Below are 26,678 nucleotides of genomic sequence, written 5' to 3' on the forward strand. Positions count from 1 at the left end.
CTTAACTTTCTACAAAAGGTGGCAGACCCTCTCAGACAGGGTGTGTACTGAGAGATTTCCTCTGAATGCAAGAAAAATTACCAAACTGGGTTAGTGGGCCCAACTCAGTAGGGAGAAAAGAAAAACAGCTCCTTATGCCTCAAAACTTAACTCAAAACTGAAACCCTCTACCACTAGCTCTGCCTATGCTCCTGGGATAGCCAATTCAGTCAGCTCAGTGGAAAGACTGAAAGAGAATGGACATCCCATGTTACTAGTCCAGATTTTAAGGGACTTAGGGTCATCTAGTGACAAACTGAGGGGTTGTTCACATAGGCTAGGCTACAGCAATATGCAGGAAATACATAATTTGTTAGTGGTAGAGTCAACTAAGAAAAGTGCAAAAAAAAAAAAAAAAAATCTGACACATTCCAGTGTACCACCAGGAAAGGAATCTCAATTTCTGGATGCTACAGGGAAATGGATATTTCAATCATTAACTCCCCAAGCCAGAATCTCAATGCATCAATTGCAAATGATACAGTGCATGTACGATATCTTGCAAAAGATTAAAGAAGCAACTCAGGATCTCCAGCAAGAAGAATGTAGTAAATTTTACACACTACTGTTAGAAGCGGAAGAGTGTTCAAAGCACTTGACAAGATTGGTTTATTACTCCTTTGTCAGCCATAACTATAGGGACTAGAAAACTAGCTTGGCTGAAGGCATCAGATCTTAGAGAAGATGAACAGGAAAAATTAGCTATTCCCAGTGTTCCAGAGACAATCATTTTAGAGAAAAGGTAAGGAGCAATAGATGCCCTAAAGAAGCGTTAACATTGTTTACTGCAGACCAACCAACTCAGAGGCTTTTTCCACAGCCTTCATACAGAAGATGACTCTTACCCATAAAGAACATATCAGTCGTACTTTTACTACAGACAATATAATCTTCCACAACAAAGCCAACCTCAACCACGGCAGCAACAACTGGAACCTAGATCTTGAATTAGGGATAAAAATCAACAAAGATATTGCAGAAACCAAGTTCTAGTATTTGAATTCCATGTGCACAGTCAACCGCAGCCTTTTGATGACCCTCAAGTGGGGGAAGGGCTTCAATATTTTTGACCCACAATGGTAAAAAAAAAATGTACAGATGATTGGGTCCTTAAAGTTAATTCACAAAAGTTTTTATCTAAATTTTCTCACACTACCACTTCAAATACATCCAAAGCCTCTTAATCCCTTAGCAGATCAATTGCAGGTTCTCAAAGAAGTACAATCCCTATTGCTCTCAAAAGCAATCAAACCTGTAGAGAAAGGAACAGATTTCTATTCCAAATACTTCCTAATTCAAAAAAATCTGACAAATGTCTAATACTAGACCTCATAAACTTAAACTCATTTCTCAAGAAAAGGAAAATTTTCAAGATTAAGTCCTTAAGTACCATTTTCCCCCATCTGGAAATTGAGATTGGTTAGCAATACTAGATCTCAAAGATACCTTTACTTACTTGTATATTCACAGGTTGAACAGAAAATACCTTTGTATCTGTGTGGATGGTCAGTACAACTAGTATCAAGTCCTTCCGTTATGGTGTAGCAACAGTTCCTAGAGTTTTCACAAAGTGCTTAGTGGTAGTAGTGGCTTATCTTAGAATAAACAAATTATTTCTTTTTTCATACTTGGATGACTGGCTTATATCGTGCAGATCCTGCGATCAATCCAAATAGGACATTTCTTATGTTCTCAGACCTTTACAGTCCTTGGGAGTCAGTGAATTGGGAAAAATCCCAGTTCACACTGACATACCAGTTGAAGTTTATAGGAGCTCTTTTGAACACTGTAAAAGGAAACAAGTTTTTCTTGGCACAAAGGATAAATGCATTGGTGGCAATAATTCAAGTATTGCTGAAAAGATAATAAATAACGGCAAGAGTTTTCATGAAAATGTTGGGACAGGTACAGTGCATGTCACTCTTTTTGCCCAAATGAACATGAAGCAGGCACAGTGGTACTTCAGATGTCATTGACATAAAAATTAAAATCAATGTCACACAGGATTCTCCGATTTTCTAAAACAATCCTTAAATGGTGGAACCAGCAATCAAACCAAACCTCCTTTACAGCTAGTTCTTCCATTCTTCTTAGGTACAAAAAATTTGAAGACAGATGCTTTCACTCAAGATTGGGAAGCCCGCCTGGACAGATTGGTTAACAAAATTGCATATCGATGTGCTATAGCTAAGGGACATATTCAAGACACTCATAGTATTTGAGTTATGGCTAAAAGTCAGAAGTTTAGATTCAGATGGACAATCAAGTGGCAATGTTTTATATAATTTAAAAAATATATTTATGGGGGCAAACTCAGTTATAGAATACTCATTACATTTTGAAATAATACATAAATACCAGCTTATATGTGAATCATATACATACAATACCTTTATCATACAAATACAAAGGTTCTTATGCTAATATATATGATGACAATAACATTCATATTTCCATCATTCATACACACTCATCCATCCATACACAAATTAAAATATCACTCATAAAACCACAAAACAGTGTACCCCATTCCAACTCATAAACCCCAACAAGGTCCCTTGTTTCAACCTCCACAGGCTTCCTTGGGGGGGGGGGGCATATTAAATAACTCTTCACATGAAACTATTTGGTCACTGTTATCTGCTATTTCCAACGGCAGCTGCTTATTTATTTTATTTAAATTCTTTTGATATACCGATACTCAAGACTAGGGTCTTATTGTACCGGTTTACAGCGAAACAAGGGGTAACCAATTAACTAGAAAGATAAAGTTACAATGAACAGGGATTTACAGAGTGGGAGAGCTGAGAGCAAAAGAATAGGATTAACATCACAAAGTTTAACCTAACAATATTTAATATAACAAGGTTTAACATAACAAAGTTTTTTGACCCAAAGAACGAATGTAGCAAGCTTTGACAATGGCTTAATCTTTAGGTCAAAGACTGAAGGCAAGAATGTGGGAGAGGTGGGGACGGATCTGTGAAAGTGAAGTGCAAGACTGTGCTGTTCCTCAATACACATAGCTTGACCACATTCCTACACAATCAACATATTATCATAATTCATTTAACGCTATCTTCAATGTGCTGTCCAAATCTTTACTGTTCTTACCTTCGCTGCACAGCTTAAAAAAAACACTTTTTATCTCATAGTCCACATGGATTCATTAGTGTCATACGGTACAACTCGCTTTCACTGCTGTCAATACACGATGATACCCATTTTCTTACATAACGAAGAAGCTTAATACTTTCGATCCGAGCCAACACACTGAAAGGCCGCACACAACACCATCCTATTAAATTGTTTATCTTTGTGATATGGTAAATAAGTGTTGTATGTATATATTCATATCTAAGCTGGTATTTATTATGTATTGTTATTTCAAAATGTGTTGTGTGTTCTATAACAATTGAGTTTGCCCCATATATATTTTTTTTTCAGTTGTGACTCTAGGTGTGGTTTGCATGATACTCTTTATTGTGTATTCCTGAAATGTTTTCTATAAGCAAGCAGGTAGGAACAAGTTCTGCAAAACTATGCAAAGAAGCCCTCAAAATATGGTATTGGGCAATATTAAGATACATATAAATGTCGGCAATTTATCTTCTTGGAAAGAGCGATGTATTGGCAGATGCCTTAAGATATTACCTTCAACTTCACAAATGGTTTCTCCATCAAATTGCAGTGGAAGTGATTTTTCAAAACTAGAAAACTCCATGCATAGATCTATTTGCCTCACCCCCGAACCTCAAAATACCTCTCTATTGCTCAAAAAGGCCAGCTCTGGATACCCTAGCACTGGACACATTTGCGATATTTTGGAATGGAAACTTGAATGGGTTTAGTCTGATACCTCTCATATGAGGAATGAGACTGAAATTAAGAAAGGAGAAAGGGGATCATGATTCTGCTAGCTCCCTTTTAGCCTTGTCAGGTTTTATTCCATGGCTCCAAAGATTGGCTGTAGCTCCTCCAATTCAGCTAAAGTTTTTTTTTCCAAATCTTCTGTCTCAATACCAATCCTGAATAACTTCAAACATCAATCCTTACTATTCATAGCATGGATATCGAAAGTATAGTAGTCCAAGGTATTACCTTTTTCCAGTGAGGTAAAGCAAAATATCTAAGTGGCAAGGAAACTGGCCACAAGATGTTCATACGATTTGAAATGGAAGAGATTTACCCTGTGGTTTCATACCTGTCATGAAGATCGTTTCGCCTGCGCAACTTCAGTCATTCTTCAGTATCTTCTCCATCTTTCAGATTTGGGCTTAAAATCAAATTGAGTTTGAGTGCTATAGCTGCCTATCATCAGGATGTAGATGACTTGCTGTAGCAAAGTATGAAAGGGTTATATCACTTGTGCTCTCTGATTAAAATGCTTACGGCACAGTGGAACTTGAATGTGATTCTCTCCCAATTAATGAAAGTCTATTTTGAACCTTCAGCGATGACAGATATAAAATTTCTTTCTCGAAAATTATTGTTGCTCAGTGCTATTACTTCAGCACGAAGGATAGGTGAGCTTCAAACATTAGTGGTCTGTGAGGAACAGATTAAAAAAAAAAAAGTGTTAAGAATGCATTCAAAATTTTTACCAAATGTGGTCTCCCAATTTCATTTGACTCTATAGGGTTGCTTGTTTTTTCCTCAAAACCACACACTTCTGCAATCCAAGGTATGACAAGATTATTCAGCTTGAGAAGACCCTTGTTTTATATTTGGACAGGATTAAACCATTTGGGAAAACTCAGCAGTTACTTTTAACATATGATCAAGTACATCAAGGTTATGCAGTTAAAATGCAAACTTTATCCATTTAGTTATTCCAATGTATTTATTTCTGCTTCTCAGATTCAGGAGTTCTACTTCTGCAGAAGGTGAAAGCTCACCAAGTAAGAACAAGTGTAAAGTCAATAGTTTTCCAACGCTCAGCATCAATACAGGACATTTGCAAAGCAGCTACATGGTCCTCTATTCATACTTTTACCATGCATCACTGTCTGGAAGATGATTTTCGTAGAGAGAGTAGCTTTGGCCAAATAGTGCCGCCCAACTTGTTTAAATAGTAATTTAATCTAACCTGCCACCCTGTTTATGGGCCGCTTACCTGTCAGGATTGATGGGATTTGAACCTAGGACTTCCAAGCCATGAACCCTGCTGCAATGCTGAGGGGGGTGCTGGCTTTCCCTGGGAGTCTTTTTCCTCGGGAAGTCAGATACGCTCTTGCAGTCTTATGATTGAACCAGCATTGAACCAGTCTTCTGATTGAACCAACCATATATAAAAAGCTCTTGCCTAACACACCTTTGCTGGTCAAACAGCCCACTTGGCATCTGCCCTGTGGAAGCGTTATCTGTTCAGGCTTTGGTTTCCAGATTGTTTTCTGGGTGCATTATTTTGTTTCCTGCTCGTGTTCCAATGTATTATCCTGTTCTAGCATTTCTACTGTTATATCCTGCTTCAGCATTCTGGCATATAAACCTTCCCATTTCACAAGTTCGGCCTCTAGTATCCTGCTTCTGCCCTGTTACACTGTAACTGTGCTGAGTATTTCTCCTGGCTCTTCTCCAGGCCCTGGTTTCCACTCTTGTGACCACCACTTTGCCTCTCAGGTATGCATCTTCCCTCTGGGGCGTCTCTGATCACCAAGCCCAGACTCCCGGTGACAATACCCTACTCTCGAGGCATATGATTCTTGCTCTATGCAGCCCTCATCTTGAGAACCCCACTTGTGTGGCTGCTTGTTTCCATGGAGAAAGCAAAATCTCTTAACTGTAGTAGTTGTACTCCGTGGTCAACAGAACAAATCAACCACACAATTCCTCCTTCATCCCGTTTCAGTTGAAGTTTAGCTTGTGAAAAAACTGAGAAGACTTGCCTGGTGATGGCAATGCAGGAAACCCCCAGTGTAACGAATGCTTTGTGGTCCAACATAATTTATGGCACTATGTTAGGCCTACCAAACCCTTGTTTGCCTTGTGGAAGGTAGGGGTATGGATACAGATAGGAGTGGTGATAGGAGGGAGAAGAGAGCAAAACGAGGGCATGAGAGCAAAGGAAAGGAAAACAAAGGAGAAGGTTGAGAAGGGAGCCCCCCCAACAAAAATGATGACCAGGCCTCTCTTCTCAATCCCCTCCTCTTCATTCTTTTTGCCCCAGCCCCTTCCAGCACACCATCCCTCTCCCCTCCCCTGCTTGCTCTCGACCCCTACCCCATCCATCCTCTTACCATTCTTGCTCTCTCCTCTTGCCCCACCTCCCTTCTACCCAATACCCTCACTCACCCTCTTTCATACACCTACAATCCCCTCATTTTTTCACTCTGACCCCCCCCCCCCACCCACCTTCACTCCCATCTCCATAATACCTTCACTCCCTCCCTTTCCACAATCCCAATGCACATCCTTCTCTCCCAGTGCCCTCCTCCCGAAATGCTATGAATGACCCATGATCATCACCCAGCCATCAGTGTCACTTCCCACCTGAGCCCTCCTAAACAATAGTAGCCTTGCACGGTCTCTGTCCCTCTTCGTTCTCCATGGCTGCAGACGCCTGATGCCATCATTCAGGTGCTGGCAACTGCAGAGCAGAAAGAGGGACTGAGACGCTGGGTGAGTGTCCGGGGTCGCAGCAGGGATAGTGGCAGAAGCCACAGCAGCAGCAGGAGTGGCGGCGAAGGCTGTATGCCAGGCCAAGAGGCAATGTGATGACTGAAGTGTGGGCAAGTGATTTTATTTTATTTTTTTTCCTGGTTGGGCTTCTTTGCCTTACTTTCTAGTGACATCCCAGCATGAGCATGCTTATTGCATTTCTTACACCCAGTTCCTGATGACAAAGATAAGAGAATGAATCTGTAGATTGGGGAAGGGATAAAGATGTTTATGCTGTCTTATCTCCTACTTTAATATTGACATTCTTCCAGTTTTAGATAGTGTTAAGGCTTTTGGGTTTACAGCAAGTACTAATTTCACTGATTTGATAAGAGAAGTTAATGTGTGTCAAATTTCAGGTTAGATAAAACCAAGTAGGTTAGCATTAAATCCATAATAGAGTTGATTTGAGTTAGTAACTCAGATTGTCGAGATGAATCACTATCATATCTGTTTAGATGAGTATTACTTTCTGTAGTCACTTTCTGTAGTCACAAAAGTTTAGGAATAATTTTGGACTGTCTCCTAATTAGAAACATGATGGCAGAAAAAGACTATATGGTCCATCCAGTCTACCCATCCTTTTGACTCTCATGTTCTTTGCTTTGCCAAAAGGCATGGTTCAAACTAGCTGGGTCATTTATCATTTCACGTTAGGGCCTTAATGCTAGCAGGATAGATAGAGAGAGAGAGACAGACTGTAGAGAACACCAAGGTACTCTACTATTTTTATACCACTGTAAGAGGAGGGCACTTTTAACTCGCAGTGGGGTTTGGGGGTGGGGGGGTGGGGCAGTATAAGTAGAGTGCATTGTACAAATCAACTCCTTTTGTACCTTTCATCAATTCAAACAGAAATTTGTCAGTGATGTCAACTTTGCTGTTTGTACCTCCTACTGTGTATGAAAACTGTCCCCCCAACCTAACCCCACTCTGAGTAAAAAGTGCACCCCTCTTAAGTGGAATAAATAGTAGTGACAAAGTTATTCTCTACAGAGGCTCTGGTGTGCTCTCTCCCTCTCACTCATGGCATATGCAATAAAAACCTTTTCCCAGTAATGCACTCTGTGGTGCATTGATCAGTGCATGAAGCGAAAAATAGCAATAAATGTATCGCATCTTACGGAAACTACCTATGTGATGCAGGAGCAAAATAATTAGCCTAACCATGCCTCCTTTTTTATCATGGGCGCTATTTCCGCTATATTTATAGCATTTTGATAAATTTAGGGGTACGATTGGTCTGTCCATTTGAAACTTTTTTGTTGGATACCCAATTTAGAGCTGTGGTGCAATTCATTGTCTTGTCTTTATTGTCTTATTTTAATTCTCCTTTTTTGGTTTTGCCTTTGAAATCCTTTTGTAAATCAGATGATTCAGAATGCTGCAGCACATCTAATTTCGGTATTCATAATAGAGATCATACTATCATTTATTTATTTATTTTTCTATGCTGATATTCGATTCAAAATATCACACCGGTTTACATAGAACTAGATGTCTCAAAGGCAGGCCTTTGGGTGACATGATACAGTATAACAGATTAACCGAGTATATATAATGAAACTTGTTTTACATAATCGCTATACTAACAGTACATATGTTCTGAATTTAACTTACTATGTACAATGGCGGGGAGGGGGGGGGCGGAACTGGCAGGCCAAGGGAGGGTAACCAAAAGTGGGGGGGGAAAGGGTGGGGGGGGGGGGGGGGGGGGGAGGAATAGGGAGCCGAGGATTAATTCTTTGGAGGGAATGCTTTCCTGAAGAGCCAAGTTTTGAGATTCTTTCTGAAGGAAGGTGTAGAGGGGTCGGTTCTGAGAGGAGCCGGAAGGTGGTTCCAGATGTGGGGGCTTGCTTTTGATGAAGTGCGTTCTCTTGTGGAGACTTGAACTTCCTTAATAGAGGGAATTGTAAATAAACCTGTGTTGGTTGAGCAGAGGTTACTTGAAGGGTTGGAGGGGTGCAGTGGTCTTTGTAACCATCTGGCCTTGTTATTGTGGATAGCTTTGTGGATGAACATAAGGATCTTATATTGAGATCTGAATAGGATGGGTAGCCAGTGTAGTTGTTTGAGTAGGGGTGTGATGTGGTCTGTTTTTTTTGCTATTTGTTAGTGATCTTGTGGCTGCATTCTGGAGGAGCTGGAGGGGCTTGAGGGTGGCAGCGGGCAGGTCTATTAGGAGGGTATTACAGTAATCTAACTTGGCAAAAAGGAGGGATTGTAGTACAGTCCGGTAATCTGGAGGGGTTGGAGTTTCTTAAGGATTTGTAGTTTGTAGAAACTTTCTTTTATTAGTGTGTTGATTATGAAATTTGAAATTTAATTCCTTGTCCAAGGTGACTCCAAGGTCTCTAACGGTTGTGAGTGCTTTGAATTTGAGCGATGTTGTAGGGTCAGTGGGGGGTGCTGCAGTTTTGCTTGCAAGGTGAAGAATTTCCGTTTTGCTCTGGTTGAGCATAAGTGCCATTTGGGTGCGGATACATTTTATATCAGTAAGGTATGTTTCCCATCAGTTTAGTGTATTATTGATGCTATCTGTGATGGGAAGCAGGATCTGTACATCATCGGTGTACAGGAAATAGGAAAGGCCTGCTTTGTTCAAATAGTTGCATAATGGCAGCATATAAACATTGAAGAGGGTAGGGGATAGGGATGAGCCTTGTGGGATTCCCTGTGAGAGAGGGGTATTGTTGTATTATTGTAGGTTACCTTAAAGGATCTGTTAGAGAGGAATGATTTGAAACCATTGGAGGATGGTGCCATTGAGACCAATTTCTCTTAGTCTGTGAATTAAGATCTCATGATTGACAGTTTAAAATGCGGCAGAAATGTCAAGAAGTATTAGGAGAAAGGAGTGCCTGTGCCAAACACTCGCAGTATTGTATCTGTGAGGATGAGTAGAAGTGATTCCGTGCTGTGAAATTTCTTGAAACTGTGTTGAGCTGGATCAAGTTTATTTTGGTTTTCTAGGAATTCTGAAAGTTTTACTACCCCCAGTTTTTTCTCTTCACTGGCTTCCCATGTCTGGGACCTCACTTATAATAAAAGAGAAGATTATGAGATATGTACCATGGTGATAGTTGCATTCAGGATGCAATTACCAACTCTATATCCCTTCATCAAAGAGTACAGGTTAGCTAAAACTAGGTGGTGTGCCTTATTTGTGCAGCAAATTCCTTATGGAGCTGTCTTACCAATGAGCTTAGATTAGAAAATAATTGCCTCCCCTGTCTACTCTTATTTGTTGGTTTTATTTTGAATATCTGATAGGATCTTGTTGTACTATTTTTATTCAAAGATATTTTTTCTGATGTTATAGGATTATGTTTGATCATATTTTATTTTGTTATTTGAGCATATTTGTAATTGTAACATAGGATATTATTTTATCTTCTGTTTTAGAAGATGTTATACATTGTGCTTTGTTTTTTCAAGTTTTAATTTGTAAGTATTTTGTACATTGCCTGGAGTCCTTGGATGGGCGATCAATAAGTTTAAACAAACAAAACCATGTGTAAAGAGAATCTGTAAAGTTTATTCTCATTTTTTGTGGTTCTGCAGGGCTTCTGAGTCTCTTTTTTTTTTTTTTTTTTGCATAGGATATGATTATTTTTATTCACAAATCTGACAGGTAACTTTATGCCAGAACATTTTCAAAAGTCTGAATGTGAGTGCATCAGCCCCTCTTTGAGGAGCCGATACCCCTGGTTGTTTGTGACCTGTCAAAGGGGTGAGAATAAAGCTAAGCAGAGGCAAGCTTAGGTCTTCTGCTATACAGTCTTACCAGTCTTACCTTTTTTCTTTTTATAAACTATGTCACAGAGAATAAAGACTATCTTATGACCTGGCAATCTTCTGTGTCTAAGGTTTTTTAATTAGCCAATTTATGACCAACAGGTTTTTTGTTTTTCTTTTGTAGAATAAAGCATGTAATGAGTAGGATTTTTTTGTTTACATTTCTTGCTAGGAAAGCTAATCTTTGTTTTAATTTGCAGTGAATGGTGCTGGTCTGGCTATGGCTACAATGGATATAATTAAGCTTCATGGAGGGACTCCAGCAAACTTCCTTGACGTTGGTGGTGGTGCAACAGTCCAACAAGTAACAGAAGCCTTTAGGCTAATTACATCAGATAAAAAAGTAAGTCTCTTTTTTTTTTTTTTGCCCTGAAGTTAAAAAAATAAAATAAAATGAATTACAATGATTTTACAGGATTTTCTTTAAATTAAACTCAAACTTCAACTAGACAAAGATAAATTAGCAAATGTAATTACTGAGAATCAAAATGATTCAGTTCTTTCTCTGGAAATAATTGAATTTTCTCCTTTAATTCTACAATAAAACTAGATTTTTATATCTTGTTGGTTGATAATGGCAGCTAATTAAATGACAAGCAATATTCTGAACTGGCTACATAGTTGTAAAATAAATGCAGTATAAGAATAGGAAGAACCAAACTAATTAATTGTAAGCTACTTATTGTATCTTGTAATTATATTTGTGACCTACAAGTCTTCTACTTTACATTTGAAGAGAGCATATTTTTCAACATTGAATGCATGCCTTATCACTAATGTTACTGTTGTAAAAATGACATACTATGAAACATTGGAAAACTGGTGCGTTTTCTTCCCTGACATAATAATAAGGTGCACTAGGCTGTACACATGGTTTGACTCGCAAGTGTGCGCACATTTCTTTAGTGCATAGAATTTACATCCAAGTCTGCAAAACTGAGTGCACAAATACATGGTCCTCCCTTTAAAGCCCATGATAATGAAGGCATTAGCTACTATTCTCTGACATAGCAAGGTGTGTTGGTTTAACGCTGGAAATGTAACTCTTGGTCAGAACTGGAGTAAAGTTACTTGGGATGGTGTTAGCCTATAGAATTGATGCGCAAAAAATACCATTTGTGAACAAATCAAGAGTTCTCTGCGTAAAGCATATTTTGCATGCAGAGAAAATGCTTGGTGCACAAGTTTTATTTTGTGTGCACAAATTGTGTTTTGTAAGGAAAAATATATTTTTTTATTAAAAAAAAAACAAACATGTTTTAAGCGTATAAATTGTATTTTCTGCTCACTAAGTAACAAATGATGGCAGAAAAGGACCAAATGATCCACCCAGTCTGCCCAGCGCCCATGATAAAAAAGGGGGCGTGGTTAGGCTTATGCCACTATCTGCTGCATTGTGCTGGTTACCCTTGTACTTACCAGTTTCCCAGACTGTAAAAGTCAGAGCCCTTGGATGCTGTTTGAACCCAATTTCCATTAACCCCTGCTGGGGAAGCAGAGAGCAATGATGGAGCTGCATCAAAGTTATCAGACTCAGTGATTAGGGGTAGTAAAAGCCGCATCAGCAAGTTACTCCCATGTTTATTTGTTCGCCAAACCTTAAACGTTTGGGCCCTCATTGGTTGCTGTCTGAATCCAATTCCCTTTTTCCCCACTGCTGTTGAAGCAGAGATCAATGATGGAGTTACATTAATAGTAATCATCAAGGCTTACTTGTTAAGGGTAGCAACTGCCACACCAGCAAGTTACCCCCATGCACTCTTTTCTTTATTTCCATCCTCTAGCCTTTAGGGATCCACAGTGTTTATCCCATGCCTCTTTATTTATTTCTTTATTTGTAGATTTTTGTATACCGACATTAGTAGGGGAACATCACATTGGTTTACTTAGAACTAAAATATAGTAAACAAGCTTTACAGGGAAATATGAACAGAAAATAGCATAAAAGGCTTTACAAGGAACTATGAACAGCATTATGAGCAGCCTAGAACTATGAACTGAAATATGAACAGCTATGATATAGCAACCGGTTAAAATAATGATAGAATATGTACAATGCTTTAACTATGGAGTATGTTATAGGGAGGGAAAACATTCTATCGTAAGATCTTTGAATTCCTTCACTGTTTTCGTCTTCACCACCTCCTCTGGAAGAGTATTTCAGGCATTCACCACCCTCTCAGTGAGGAAATATTTCCTGACATTGGTTCTGAGAAGTCCTCCCTGGAGTTTCATTTCATGACCTCTAGTTCTAGTCATTTCTTTCCAACGCAAAAGGTTTGATGATTATGCATCATTAAAACCTTTCAGGTATCTGAAGGTCTATCTCCCTTGCACCTCCTCTCGTCCAGGGTATGCATATTCAGATCCTTCAGCCTCTCCTCATAGGTCTTCCAATGCTGACCCCTCACCATTTTGTTCGCTCTTCTTTGGATCACCTCTAACCTGTCTTTATCCTTTTTGAGAAAGGGGCACCAATATTGAACACAGTACTCCAGGTGAGGCCTCACTAAGGGACCTGTACAAGGGCATTATCACCTATTTTTTTCTTACTGGTTATTCCTCTCTGTGAAGCCCTGCATTCTTCTGGCGTGTCACATTGCTTTGCCACCTTCGGATCATCAGACACTACCACACCAAAGTCTGTCTCCCAGTCTGTGCACATTAGTCTTTCACCGTCCATCACATACAGCTATTTTGGATTGCTCCACCCCAAATACATGACACTGCACTTCTTGGCATTGAATCCCAGCTGCCAAATCTTTGACCACTCTTCATGCTTTCTTAAATCACTTTTCATTCTCTCCTTCAGGTGTGTCTGTTGCAGATCTTAGTATCATCCACAGACAAACTTTACCTTCTATCCCTTCCGTCAGGTCACTCCCAAAGATATTGAACAGAACCAGTCCCAAAACCTATCCCTGTGGCACTCCACTTAACACTGTTCTTTCTTCAGAGAAGGTTCCATTTACCATTACACGCTATCTTCTGTCAGTCAACCAGTTTGCAATTCATGCTACTACCTTGGCACCCGCTCCAAAGCTTCTCATTTTGTTCATGAGTCTCCTACATGGGACTGTCTCAATAGCTTTACTAAAATCCAAGTAAATCGCATCCAGCGTTCTTCCCTGATCCAATTCTCTAGTCACCAAATCAAAAAAATCAATCAGATTTGTTTGACAGGACCTTCCCCTGGTGAATCTATGCTTCCTCAGGTCGAGCAACCCACTGGATTGGAGATTGTTCACTATTCTTTCCTTCAACAGTGTCTTCATTAATTTTCCCACCTCCGAGGTGAGGCTAACAGGCCTGTAGTTTCAGCCTCCTCTCTGCTCCCACTCTTGTGAAGTGGACCACCACCACTGCTCTTCTCCAGTCTTGCGGCATCACTCCCGTTACCGGGGATCTATTGAACAGGTCGGATGTAGACTGGAAAATCCCTTCTGTAGAATCTACCAGAAGTAGAGAGATAGTGGATGCCCTTCAAGGGGCTCTGTTCAAACAAATGGTAATGGAACCCATGAGGGAGGGAGTTATACTTGACCCAGTGCTCACTAATGGGGATAATGTCTCTAATGTCCGGGTGGGTGACCACCTGAGCACCAGTGATCATCAAATGGTATGGTTTGAAATCGCAAATAGGATACAGAGAAGTCACACGAAGACCCGAGTTTTGAATTTCAAAAATATGGACTTTGTCGAAATGGGGACATACCTGGAGGGGGAACTAGAAGACTGGGAGAAATTATGAAAGGTGGAACAGTGGGCCAAACTAAAAGGAGCAATTACAAAGGCAACAAATGTGTTAGAAAAGTAAACAAAAGTAAAGGAAATAAAAAAAGAGATCTGGTTCTCAAAGGACATGCTGATAAAATAAAGGCAAAAAAACACAGCGTTCAAGAAATATAAAGGTTCCCAAAAAGAGGAACACAGGGAAGAATATATGGTGAAAGTGAAGGAGACTAAGAAAAATCAAGAAAGCGAAAAGTCTGGTGGAAGAAAGGATTGCCAAAGAGGTAAAGCAAGGTGAGAGAACATTTTTCAGATATATCAGAGAAAAGAGAAAGAGTTGCTTACCTGTAACAGGTGTTCTCTGAGGACAGCAGGATGTTAGGCCTCACACATGGGTGACATCAGATGGAGCCCGGCACAGAACTTTGAATAGCCTAGTGGCTATGGAAAAGGGGAATGGAAAAGACACCTCCTCCCATCCCACCCCCGACCGCAATGCCCTTTCTACCCCCCCCCCCCCCGCAGAGCATTTTCCTCCCTTTAAAACTGAAGACATGGACAGTTGTCCCCCATCATTCCCAAGCCACTGGTCTGGATGCCCCATCCTCCAATGTAACCCAAACCACTTGATTTTCACCATGCTTTGAGCCAAATATTGAAGTTATCTATATGGCAGATCCTTTCCTTTCCCTTTCCATGAACAGGTAATACTTCTGAAAAGGCAATGGTCTTTGCCATTTGTCTAATCTTTGTCCCTAGGTTTTGGAAATCTTTTTGTACTGCAAGGATACCATGTCTAGCAAAGTCATTGGTCCCCAAATGGATGATAACATTGATACTGGAGTCTTTACTATCTTCTGTAATTGTTGACCCTCTGCACACAGTTTTAAGTCTGAGCACTTTTTAAGACTCCTAGTGCATTATTGTACTGTTAGCTTACTGCATCAGGACTTAAATTATTTTATAGCATGTTTTTTAAGTAACTAGTCTTTAAGACTAATTGGAGAAACTTCTTTTTCACTCAATGCACAATAAAGCTCTGGAATTTGTTGCCAGAGGATGTGGTTAGTACAGTTAGTGTAGCTGGGTTCAAAAAAGGTTTGGATAAGTTCTTGGAGGAGAAGTCCATTAATGGCTATTAATCAAATTTACTTAGGGAATAGCCACTGCTATTAATTGCATCAATAGCATGGGTTCTTCTTAGTGTTTGGGTAATTGCCAGGTTCTTGTGGCCTGGTTTGGCCTCTGTGGAAACAAGATGCTGGGCTTGATGGACCCTTGGTCTGACCCAGCATGGCAGTTTATGTTCTTATGTGCTGAATTTTGGCACATAGTTTTAATGTATAGCTTATTACATCGGCTTCAGGAACTCCATTTAGTCATTGATAAGGCTATTGCTTTACTCACTGACTTTTTCCGTATGTTAGACTTACAATAAAATATTTATCATATGATGCTGTTACTGTTTTGGCAATTTAGAAGGGCTGATTATAAATAAATTAGGATTTGGACAAATAATTGGTCCATACAAGTAAATCGCATCCAATTTGCACCTTTTCAGGCCAAATGGTTATTTGAAAATTTGCTTACCTCTGTAATGTTTATGATCAGGTTTCTATGAGCAAAGTTGTACTATTTTAGCATATTTAACTTTCATCAGCAATAACTACAATTATTTATAGCACTCCAATTTGAAATCTAATAGAACCCTGTGCATATGTATTTGTTAGTATAATTCAGGAAATTCAATTAAAGTACCAAAAACAATGATGTAGGGAAATGAAGTATAAGTTACTGGGGAGGAAAGACAGTAACTTGCTCAAGGTTTAGTGTCAAGGTGAAGTGTTGAAATGCTCTGGGGATCTAACAGAGAATCAAGATTGGCAGCTTAGTGCTGTTGCCACTAGGCTATTCTAAGAGACAGATAAGGCTGATTACAGATATTATTTCTACAGGTTATCCCCAACCTTATTAAAAGCAGAGATCTGACTCTGCTTGAAACTACTTGGAAAATAGCTACAAGAGAGGTCTGCTCATTACTTTTCTGTGGTTGGCTGTTTGTTATGCTTTTCTCTAACCAAATCTCATAGTACTGGAAAACACATGACACATTACACACATCGTTCGAAGCATGTCATTGTCTACGAATCATAACCAGGGAGTCGAGACCTGCGCTTGGCATGGCAAACTCCCCCTCCCTTTAAGTAATACAAGACACATGTTGGTGTTAAAAAGGCCGCAGTTTATTTCAACAACCCGAGCCCGCACAATACACATGTGGCTGACATGTCAGCCCAACTTCCCCTTCCCCACCTCCATTCGTTTATATTCGTGTTGCTCACTACCACGTCCCAGTGGTAAGCCAATTCGCCCCTCCCCCCTTACTTACCCCACCGCGTCCCAGCGATGGTAAGCTGTGGTCAATGAGCTTTAGCCCCTAGTTCTTTTGACCTTCTCGTGCAGCAGCCCCCCCCAACTGCACGAGACTCGCCCTCCCCCCCCACCTCCCCAAGCAATTATCGAACAATTTTGAACAATTTATATACACATTAAACTTGGGCTCGGGTTTTCCGCCTTCACTGCGACAACATTGAAATCACATTGCATTAAAACATACATTTCCCAATCAACCGGGAGGGAGGGAGGGATGCCTGAAAATCTGCCCCGCACAACTCGCGCGCCATCCCTGCAGCAAACAACCGCCCGAACAGGTCCTGCCTCAGAAACAGCCGAGAGCCAATGGGAGCGCTGCAATTTTGAATCGCTGGCGACATCCCATTGGCTCCAGCATCCACGTGATTCTTGCTCTCTCCCTCCCTCCTCCCCCTTCCTGCCGCTCGCGCCTCTCCCCTGGTTACGGCTAGCGGCGCGGGACAAGCCCGCACCGCTGCTCATTTATTTTCTTACTTTGTGGGTACCTCTAGGTTCTTTCATATATCAAACATCTATTTCAAAGAATATTTAATAAGAGATGTATCTTACAGTAGGAAGTGTTTAGTACCATTTATCTGACTGCTTGTGTAAGGACGTTCTTAGATGTGAGAGTTATAATGGTATGCTGTGAGATTCTGATTTGATTCGTGTTGAAACTGATTAAACTCACCCAAGATCATCCTCTGCCCCCATCTTGCTGCTAAATCTCAGATTTGCAGTAAGTATTGTATCACGTCAACCTTTGTTATTGATAATGATTGAGAGTAGATCTGTTTGATTTTGCAGGGATAGAAATCACAAAATCCCACCCTCTTTACCTGTGAATTACAAATTTGCCACGTGACCCAGCTGCTGGAGAGGCACTTTAGTCTTGTCCTGATGCTTTTAGTTTTTTTTTTTTAGTTTTTAATTAAATGTCACTTATGTTTTCAATTTGTGTACACATCTTCTGCATTTAACCAACAATAACCAAATTAGCAGGATAGATATATCCATATAAAAGCTAGAAACTGAAATAGTTTTCCCATGAAACTTATGGATTTAGCCAAAACAAATTCATAGAATTTTTATTTTTTATTTATTTATTTTTTAACACTCAGGAATTGCTATGCAATTCTTTTCTACTTTTTAAAACTCTCCTCAGATGCTTTTTGATACTTGTAGTGCTAATTGCAAAAGGAAGAAGCAGGAGAATGTATACCACATCATATAGTAATGTAAGCTAAAAAAAAAAAAGAAAGGGACAAAAGTTTCCCTCCAGGATTTACTGCTAGATTCCGTACTTTCCCTCCATGAATCTGTCATTTCTCAAGGAACACTTGATTGGAGTCTTGAAACATGAGTTTGGTAATTAAAATTTTATAAAGAGATACTTACCTTTTGGAAACTAGACATCTGGTGATTTACTTAATGCTCTGCTAACTGCAAATCTGAATTTTTATAAGGAGATGTAAATTGAAGAAAATATATATATGGAAATGTCTGAATGAGCATTAAGTTAGCAATCTATGGGTTTGCAAAACAGCAGACAGATTATGGTACCCACCTCCACACGCGTAGACTGCCCGCTCCAAACTATCGCTTCATATGCCATAGGTAATGGAAAGAGAATCTCCACTTTTGTCATACCAAGAAGAAAAGTCCATGTTTAATTGCTAAAGAATATTAGGATAAAATATATCCGATTTATCTATTTATTTAGATATATATTTTCTAAGTTAAATTAGGTGATAGTTTATGTTTTGGTATGTAGTTCTGTATTATTACAGTGGGAGAAATATTTTGTAGGGTTACAAGCATGTTTTTTTTCCCCCACCTTAATTCATTAAAATGGCCAAAATTGCTGCCTGTGTTCCCCCCCCCCCCACTACTTTTCAGCTACTGGGACCTTGCAAAAGGGATCTTGACAACTAACACTAATACTGAGAGAAAAAATGCAGTTGTGCACATATTGAAGACTTTTCCTTTGTGCATTAATGCACATGAAAGGACTTAACAGCAAACCTGATCTTTATTAACCCTTATAAACTTTTCAATTTCCTCTGGTACAGTTTTCAGATTTATTGCTTGCAGTAAGTGTTTCCTGTAGTTACTAAGATTAAGTTTCATAAAAGCTTTATCTGATCTAATCTGTTAAAAAAGAACCTGAAAAGTGAACCTGGAAGCTGTGATTAGTTAAATGTGCTTATTATCTGACTATATTTAAAGTAAAATGCAAACCCAAACCAGCAAAGTTTTATGTCTTTGTTTTGTAAGACTATCATCATGACTCATTTGATAGCATTCACAAATGAATCTGAAAATCAGCACTTACTTTGAGAATAGAAGGGAAATGGAACTTTGGAGGGGGTCAGATGGGCCAGGTTTGACTTAATGCAATGGGGAGAGACCAGGGCCAGGTATGAACTCGCTCTCTAACATACAGTACACACACCCAAATCAATGCCATGTGACTGCCCTTATTTATTTAGAAAATGTATACATCACTTAGCATAGTTCCTAAGGGGTTTACATAAAACATACATATTTAATTATAGAACATTGACAGCGGCCCTCGATATTATAAATAAAAACAAAATGTGTGTGTATATATATAAAAATAAAATAGAAATTGGGCAATATATATGCTATGTGAAGTGCTCTGTTATTTACTAAAAAAGAAAAACTCAAAAAGGGAAAAATGCACTAATGTGAAGATAATAAAAAAAAACAATTTTATTCAAAAGTTATCCATGTTAAAATACAACCTAATACAAACTCAAAACATGGGCAAAAAATGTATTACACGATATAATTACTTAACAGTCAGATGTCTGTGTCAAATATTCATTACATATGACCGTATCAATGATTAGTGTATGTGTGCAAAACCACATTACATGTCAGTGTATTACATGAAGCACATTTAAACAATAGATTGTATGGCCACAAAGATATACACAAACATACTACCATTCATACACAGAAAGAGACAACAAACTATGGTATGTGATGTCCTGGGTTAACAGATAACAAGGCCCTTGTTTTGCTGGTAAAGGCTTCCTCAGGGGGAACCCTGGCACAGTAGACACTGTACAGAATCTATTTCATATGTTGCACTTGAACTATCTGTGTACTCTGCAGGACCTGTTCACTACTGTGTTGAGTATGTTGTCATTACCTGGGACAGATGGCTAGGAAATCTTATCTTCACATTTGTGCATTTTTCCCTTTTTTTTTTTTTTTTAGTGTGTATATGTATATAATGTACATAAAAACTTTACAGTCTTTATAACTGCTTTACGGACTCATCATCCTTGCCTTAAAGTGCTTTACAACAAATGAAATACATACAATAAAACAGCACTTGAAATTAAATTGTTTTAACCATCTCACTGTACCTCCATACTACTGATATACGAGATTGTTACTTCCTAGATAAGGACCCTCATAACACCTGTGCATAGGCTACTTATGTTTAAACAATTTTATTAGGTTTTGATAGAGAAAAATAACATCGCAAGAGAGAGTGTAGTCAGATCTCTCTCCTGAGCAACAAACCCAACATGAAATCACTGTTACCCCGACAGAGAACCAAACCCTCCCCCCCCCCCCCAATAACAGATACAATAATGAGGAATCGTGTAGGAAACCCAGGTGCAGTCCATTAGAGGGATCAGACAGTCAGTGAGCAGAGAATGGTCAATCATTCAGCGCCATACTCCTCGCACGATGGGATAATGATTGCAGATAAGGACCCCAGATGGATGCGAAGCGTCGTCGTCGATGGGGAGAACCTCGTGCCGCCATACTTTCCATGGTCATCATCGCATGTAGTTGATTTCGCCAAGTCCAAAAGGAGGGCGCCTCCGGAGACCGCCAGACCAAAAGGATCGTCTTCTTCCCCACCAAACTCGCTTTCTGAAACAAAAGGCGCGAGCCAGGATCTCTAACTCGAAGCGGGGAGATGCAACCAAATAAAAACCACAGTGGGGAGAAGGGCAATACCACATCAAGCAAGGCGGTTAAATAGTCCGCAATCTTACGCCAAAATCTGTGGATCGCGGGGCAGGTCCAAAAAACGTGAGACAAACTACCCACGATTCCCGAACAGCGTATACAAAAGGGCGTGAGGGCGATTGACAATTGATGTGCCCTCTGAGGTGATATGTAGGCTCGGGTCAAGAACTTATATTGCATCTCCCTATAGTATATATTAGTAGAGATCCGGGCTATGCGCCGAAAGCAGACACGCAAAATAAAACCGGTGAGTTGAAACTCACCATCTTTATGCCATCGATCCACCAAGGAAGCACATACATCAACCTGGGCATCCCGCTGTAGAAGTCTATAATAATGGGAAATAGTAAGGGCCTTATCAACTGTAAACTGAAACATCACATCCAGGGCCTTAAACGTAGCTATATCCTTAGTTGCCGGGGGCAGTGACCGGAGGTAGTGATGAACTTGTAAGTATGAAAACGTGTGAGTGGGACGGAGACCATAAAGAGTTTGAAAATCGGTAAACCTCAGCAACTCCCCCTCCGAATTCCACAGGTGACCTAAATAGATCACCCCCCTCGCCTCCCAGACCCGAAACGCACCAGATTGGGTACCAGGCTGAAAATCCGCATTCCCCCTAATCGGTAAAAAATATGCACAAGTAGGAGGGATATGCAGGGATTTAGTAAGGCGCCGCCAAGATTGCCGTAGCGGCTGGATGAGGGAGGAATGCAAAAGGCACGAAGGGAGCCGACCCGCATGAGCCTGCAAGATATAAGAAGGCGCCCACGGAAAGAGTAACGTCCGATCAATCGAAAGTGGGGCATAATGCGAGGAACCCTTCAACCAGTTACGGAGGAGCCGCATATTACAGGCTAGGTTATAGAGGGACAGGTTAGGCACCCCCAGTCCTCCCCCCCCCCCAAGAGTTTTGAAGCCATCGGAGAGGCAATCTTGATTTCCCTCCTCTCCACAAAAATTTACGCATTTCCCCCTCCACCCGGTCTAGGTCCTTGCGTTTCAATAACAATGGTAAGTTCTGTAACAAATAGAGCCATTTAGGGAGCAGGGTCATTTGGAATAGGGCCACCCGTCCCGCCAGGGAAAGGGGGAGGGTTTTCCAAGCAGAGAGAGTGGCTTGAGTGTGTTTGAGCATCCTGGGAACGTTAGCTTGGTAGACTAATTCAGGATCCGAGGGCAAATAAACCCCCAGATAACGAAGTGTATCTCCCGCCCATTGTAAGGGAAAGGAATCCCCCCAGTCTGCCGGCAATGTAGCCGGATACGCCAACGCGGACGACTTAGCCTCATTTAATCGGAAACCAGAAAAGGTTCCAAACGTTCCAAGGAGACGTAAGAGTGCAGGCAAAGACGAACGAGGGTGGGTAATAAAAAGTAGCAAGTCATCCGCAAAAGCCACGGATTTAAAAATCTCAGAGTCCATTCGAAGACCGCGAATCTCCGGGGCAGCAGCAATCGCGCTCAATAAGGGCTCCAACTGCAACAGAAAAAGGAGAGGGGAGAGGGGGCAACCCTGTCGCGTACCGCGTTGTACAGCGAATTCCTCCGACTGGGAACCATTGGCCACTATGCGCGCCCTAGGGTCAGTATAAAGAAGTTGTAGGGCTTGTAGAAAAAAACCCTCAAATCCCATACGGTGTAACACATAAAATAAGTAGCGCCATTCCACCCGATCGAACGCTTTTTCAGCGTCAAAACTAATCGCAAGATAGGGGAGTGACAATCTCCGGCCGATGGACATTGCGGCTAAAATCTTGCGAATATTAGACAAGGCATACCGTTTGCGGACAAAGCCAGCCTGGGATTCACCAACTAAATATGGCAGGCAGGTCGCTAGTCTGTCCGCCAGAATCTTCGCCAATAGTTTGTGATCACAATTAAGTAAAGATATGGGACGGTAGGACTCGGTCTGCAGATGGTCCTTTCCAGGTTTAGGTATTAAGATAATATGTGCCAAATTATCATGGGCGGGAAAGGAACCCCGGGAGATCGATTCCGTGAATGCCGACGCTAGGGGTTGGGACACCGACTCTTTTAAAAGTTTGAAAAATTCCGAGGTGAAGCCATCGGGTCCCGGTGCCTTGAAATTCTTAGAGCCATGGATGGCAGCCAATACTTCCGTCGAGGAGATTGGGGCATTAAGCCTATCTCGGTCTGCCGGAGTCAAGTGTGGGAGCGATAATCCTGCACAAAAGCGCTGACAAGCAATCTGATTCCACCCCTCAGACGTGTAAAGCGAGGAGTAAAAGTCCCTGAAATTCGTTAAAATAGAGGGGGTATCATGAACCACTGTCCCCGAGGAAGTGCGTAGGGCCGGGATATGGCGGCAAGCCCGCGTAGACTTAATAAGATTAGACATCAGTTTACCAGCTCTGTTACTAAACTGGTAGAGTTTAAATTGGTAATACTGGTAACTTTTCTGTGCCCTTTGATGTAGCAGAGCATTGAGAGCATGTTGCTTAACCAGATAAGCCGCCCGGGCGGACACGGACTTAGACTGAATGAGATGTACCCTGGCTACCCGAGCTTGGGAGCTCAGCTCTAGGATGCGGCGATCCAGGATTTTCCGACGCTGCGCAGTGTACGAGATAATTTCGCCGCGCAAGACCGCTTTAGCGGTGTTCCAAAATAAAATGGGTTGAGAGACGTGGGTTTGATTGTTAACCACAAAGTCAGCCCATTTTTGTGTAAGAAAGGCCTTAAACTTCTCGTCTTGTGCCAAGTAATAAGGGTAGCGCCAATGACGGGGCGACGTGGAGGGGGCCACAAGCCGAACCTCCACCCACACCGGGGCGTGGTCTGAGACGGCTATGCTCTCAATGCCCGCTGCTAAAACCCGGTGGAAGGCATGTGTACTCACTAGGAAGTAATCAAGCCGAGCAAATGAGGCATGTGCCCTAGAAAGATGCGTGAAGTCGCGCTCCATGGGATGCAGCGTCCTCCAGACATCGAGCAACTGCAACTGGGATTCCAACTTGTTGGGACCCCGCCCCGCTCCTGCATCCCAACCCCGACATGTGGAAGCATCTAAGTGAGAATCACGGACAGTGTTAAAATCTCCCCCGACAACTAGCATATCAGATAAATAAGGCAAAAGATGTGTAAACAAAGTACGGTAAAAACTGGGTGCATACGTATTTGGTGCGTAAACATTGCAAAAAACCACAACTTGATGAAACAGTTCAGTGACCAATATCAGGTAACGCCCCTGAGGATCCTTAATTTCCTTAGTAACATTAATAGGGAGTTGTTTGTGAAAAAGGATAGCCACCCCCGCGGACTTAGAGGAAGCGGAAGCATACCGCACCTCTCCCACCCATGTTCTACGAAGCTTCACATGTTCGCCATCCGAGAGATGGGTCTCCTGTAAGAAAGCCACTGCCGCCGACTGGCGTTTTAACAGTGAGAGGACTTTTGTGCGTTTAATAGGGGAGTGCAGGCCACATACGTTCCAAGAGATCAACTTCGTAGCATTACTCATGACTTAGTTCTAAAGCGTGTGGAGCCGCACAATGAGGCCAGAAAAACCGAGAGCAGGCCTGCCCAGCCCAGGCCCCTCCCTTCAGATTCTGATCCCCCAAGGCCAGGAGAAAAAAAAAGGCTATTAGTGTGTCCTCGGTGACTACACAGCGGTTTGGGAAACCCTCTCCACTACACGAAATCCCCGCAACTCACACAAGTCCCCCCCACACCCCACCCACCAAACCCCCCTTCCCCCACGAGCCGGAACCCTATCCCCTCCCCCACCCTTCCCCACCCCCCTCCCCCCTCCCCTACCCCCCAACCCAAGCAGTGTGCGAAACCCTTCCCCCCTCCATTCCACAAACCAGGCCTTCATTAAGAAGGCAAAGAGATCCGTCAAGACGTGAACAGGTCCACCCCAAATGTAAGGCAATATCAAGAACTTACAATAGCAGTAACAAACATGAACTATTAACAGTGCATCAACCAAACCCTTCCGCCTGTGGCCATCCCCTACAGGAGTACCCCAGGACCAAATTAACAGATGGGGCCCCTCATAGGCACTCCAATAACCAATAATGTAAAAAAAGAGCACTGGGACTACAGGCCCAGCCAGGGCATAAAAGGTCTCGCACTAAGGCAATTTAGGCGCTAGGGCCGAACAAAATTGTAAGAGGCAAAAAAAAAAAACAAAAAAAACCCTTAATTGCAAGGGCTCACTAGCAGACTAGACTGGTTGGGCAGGATAACGTGTAAACGGAGTAGCCAAAAATCCAAAAAGTATACCAACTCGGGTTTGATTTACCCCGGTCCAGGGAAGAGCATGCGATAACAGTGCTAGGAACCGGCTGGTTAGGCACAATACGCACTGTACGTCCCTATTCCCCTTCCAGAGGCTGTAGTCAGTAATCCTGAGCACTCCAGATGTTCCCCCAAAAAAAAACGTCAAGCAGCCCAAGGGCAAGTTAGGGATCCACATTCACCAGTCAGGCAAAAGGCAAAATAGGGAATAGAACAATAGTAAAAATAAATAAAAAAAAAACCCCGCGATGTTGGGCATTAACTCATCGCAGCCGCTCCCCCGAAGCATAGTAGAACGCCACAAGGCCCGTGTGGGGCTCGCTCAGGAGATGGTGTCAATGAAGCGCTGAGCTTGGTCCGGTGACTCGAACAGGTGGGGGACGTCGGCATGCCACACTCGGAGACGGGCCGGATACAAGAGGGAGAACTTGACTCCCCGGTTATGGAGATTAGTGCAGAGTGGAGAAAAGCGCCGCCGGGCCTCCGAAACCGCAGATGAGTAGTCTTGAAAGATCCGAATAACTTGGCCCTGATAAGTTAATGCAGTTTTCCTGCGGGAAGCCCGCCAAATCTCGGCTTTGTGCGCCGAATTTAAGATCTTGGCAATGATCAGGCGGGGGCGCCCCTGAGTGGCCGGCCGAGCACCCAAACGATGGGCCCTCTCCACCACCAATTTCCCACCGAGCTGTGGCAGCTCCAGGGCCTCCGGGAGCCAGGTTTCAAGGAGCGCACATAGGGTGTTTTCAGCTATCTCCTCCGAGAAGCCCATGAATCTAAGGTTGTCCCTACGGGCCCTGTTCTCAAGGTCCTCCACCTTCTGAGAGAGCGCGGCGATTAATTTTACATGAGAGTCTACCTTGCCCGCCATGACAGTCGCGTCATCTTCAACCCCCGATACACGAGACTCCATCTGAGCAAGACGCGGTTGCAGGGCAGCAATGGAGTCCCGGACTTCCCCCAATTCTTCATTGAGCTGGGACCATTTCTCATCCAGCGCCTCTTTGATGGCGGCTTTGATGTCCATGAGGGTAAGATTCGAAGGGGGATCGGGGGCCGACTCACCCGCGCCGGCGTCCGCCATTTTGGGTTCCGGGGCCCGCGGTTTTTCTTTCTCTCTCCTCCCGCTCTTGGAGGTCATGGCCGGCGACGTCTTGCAGCAGGTGCGAATCGAGGACATGCACTTAAAACCGGAGTTTGCTAAAATAAATGTTTTAAGTGGTTGACGCGCTACGATGGACCGCGATGAGCGGGGTGGGCCTGAGAGCCGGAGGTCCGCACGTCCTCACAGCTCAGCACATCACGTGATCTCCTGCATAGGCTACTTAATGATTTTCCCATATTAACTTACGTTTGAATCCTCTTTGTGGGAAAGCCTCTGGGGCTCTGTCCCTTGCAAGTCTATTGCCGAACTGGAGCCTTAATTCTTTTGAATTGGTGCACTTCCTTGCAGGCCAGGACCTGCGGGCGTTGGGAGACGGTAGCAGTGGTCATTGGACCATTTTTGCCGAGGTTCTGCCATTGGTTACCGTGGTGACCTACCCTGTCTGGGTGGCCGCCAGTAGTCATTTTGGTTGCTTGTGAACCTCAGCGGTCAGCAGCTGTGTGTCCTACTCTAAACTGGAGAGTAGGGAAGTTTTTCGAGATGGGGAGGCCCTAATGCCCATTGCTTCTTGTTCTTTCGGGAAGGGGGAGATACACCTGTGTTTCCAGAGGCAATCCTTATGGGTTCCCCCTTGGACACCTGGTTGCCG

At 42.2% G+C, this 26,678-nt stretch overlaps 1 protein-coding gene across 2 annotated transcripts in view; it reads left to right on the forward strand.

The window, feature by feature from the left end:
• Positions 1 to 26,678, forward strand: part of SUCLA2 (succinate-CoA ligase ADP-forming beta subunit) — a 170,861-nt gene that overhangs the window by 116,752 nt on the left and 27,431 nt on the right. For both annotated transcript variants that reach the window (XM_029602875.1, XM_029602874.1), the window contains one exon: positions 10,698 to 10,840. In XM_029602875.1, the coding sequence (XP_029458735.1) occupies positions 10,698 to 10,840 (143 nt within the window). The remainder of the gene's footprint in view (positions 1 to 10,697; positions 10,841 to 26,678) is intronic.

This window comes from Rhinatrema bivittatum, chromosome 5 (genome assembly GCF_901001135.1).
Source record: "Rhinatrema bivittatum chromosome 5, aRhiBiv1.1, whole genome shotgun sequence".
NCBI classification, from domain to species: Eukaryota; Metazoa; Chordata; class Amphibia; order Gymnophiona; family Rhinatrematidae; genus Rhinatrema; species Rhinatrema bivittatum.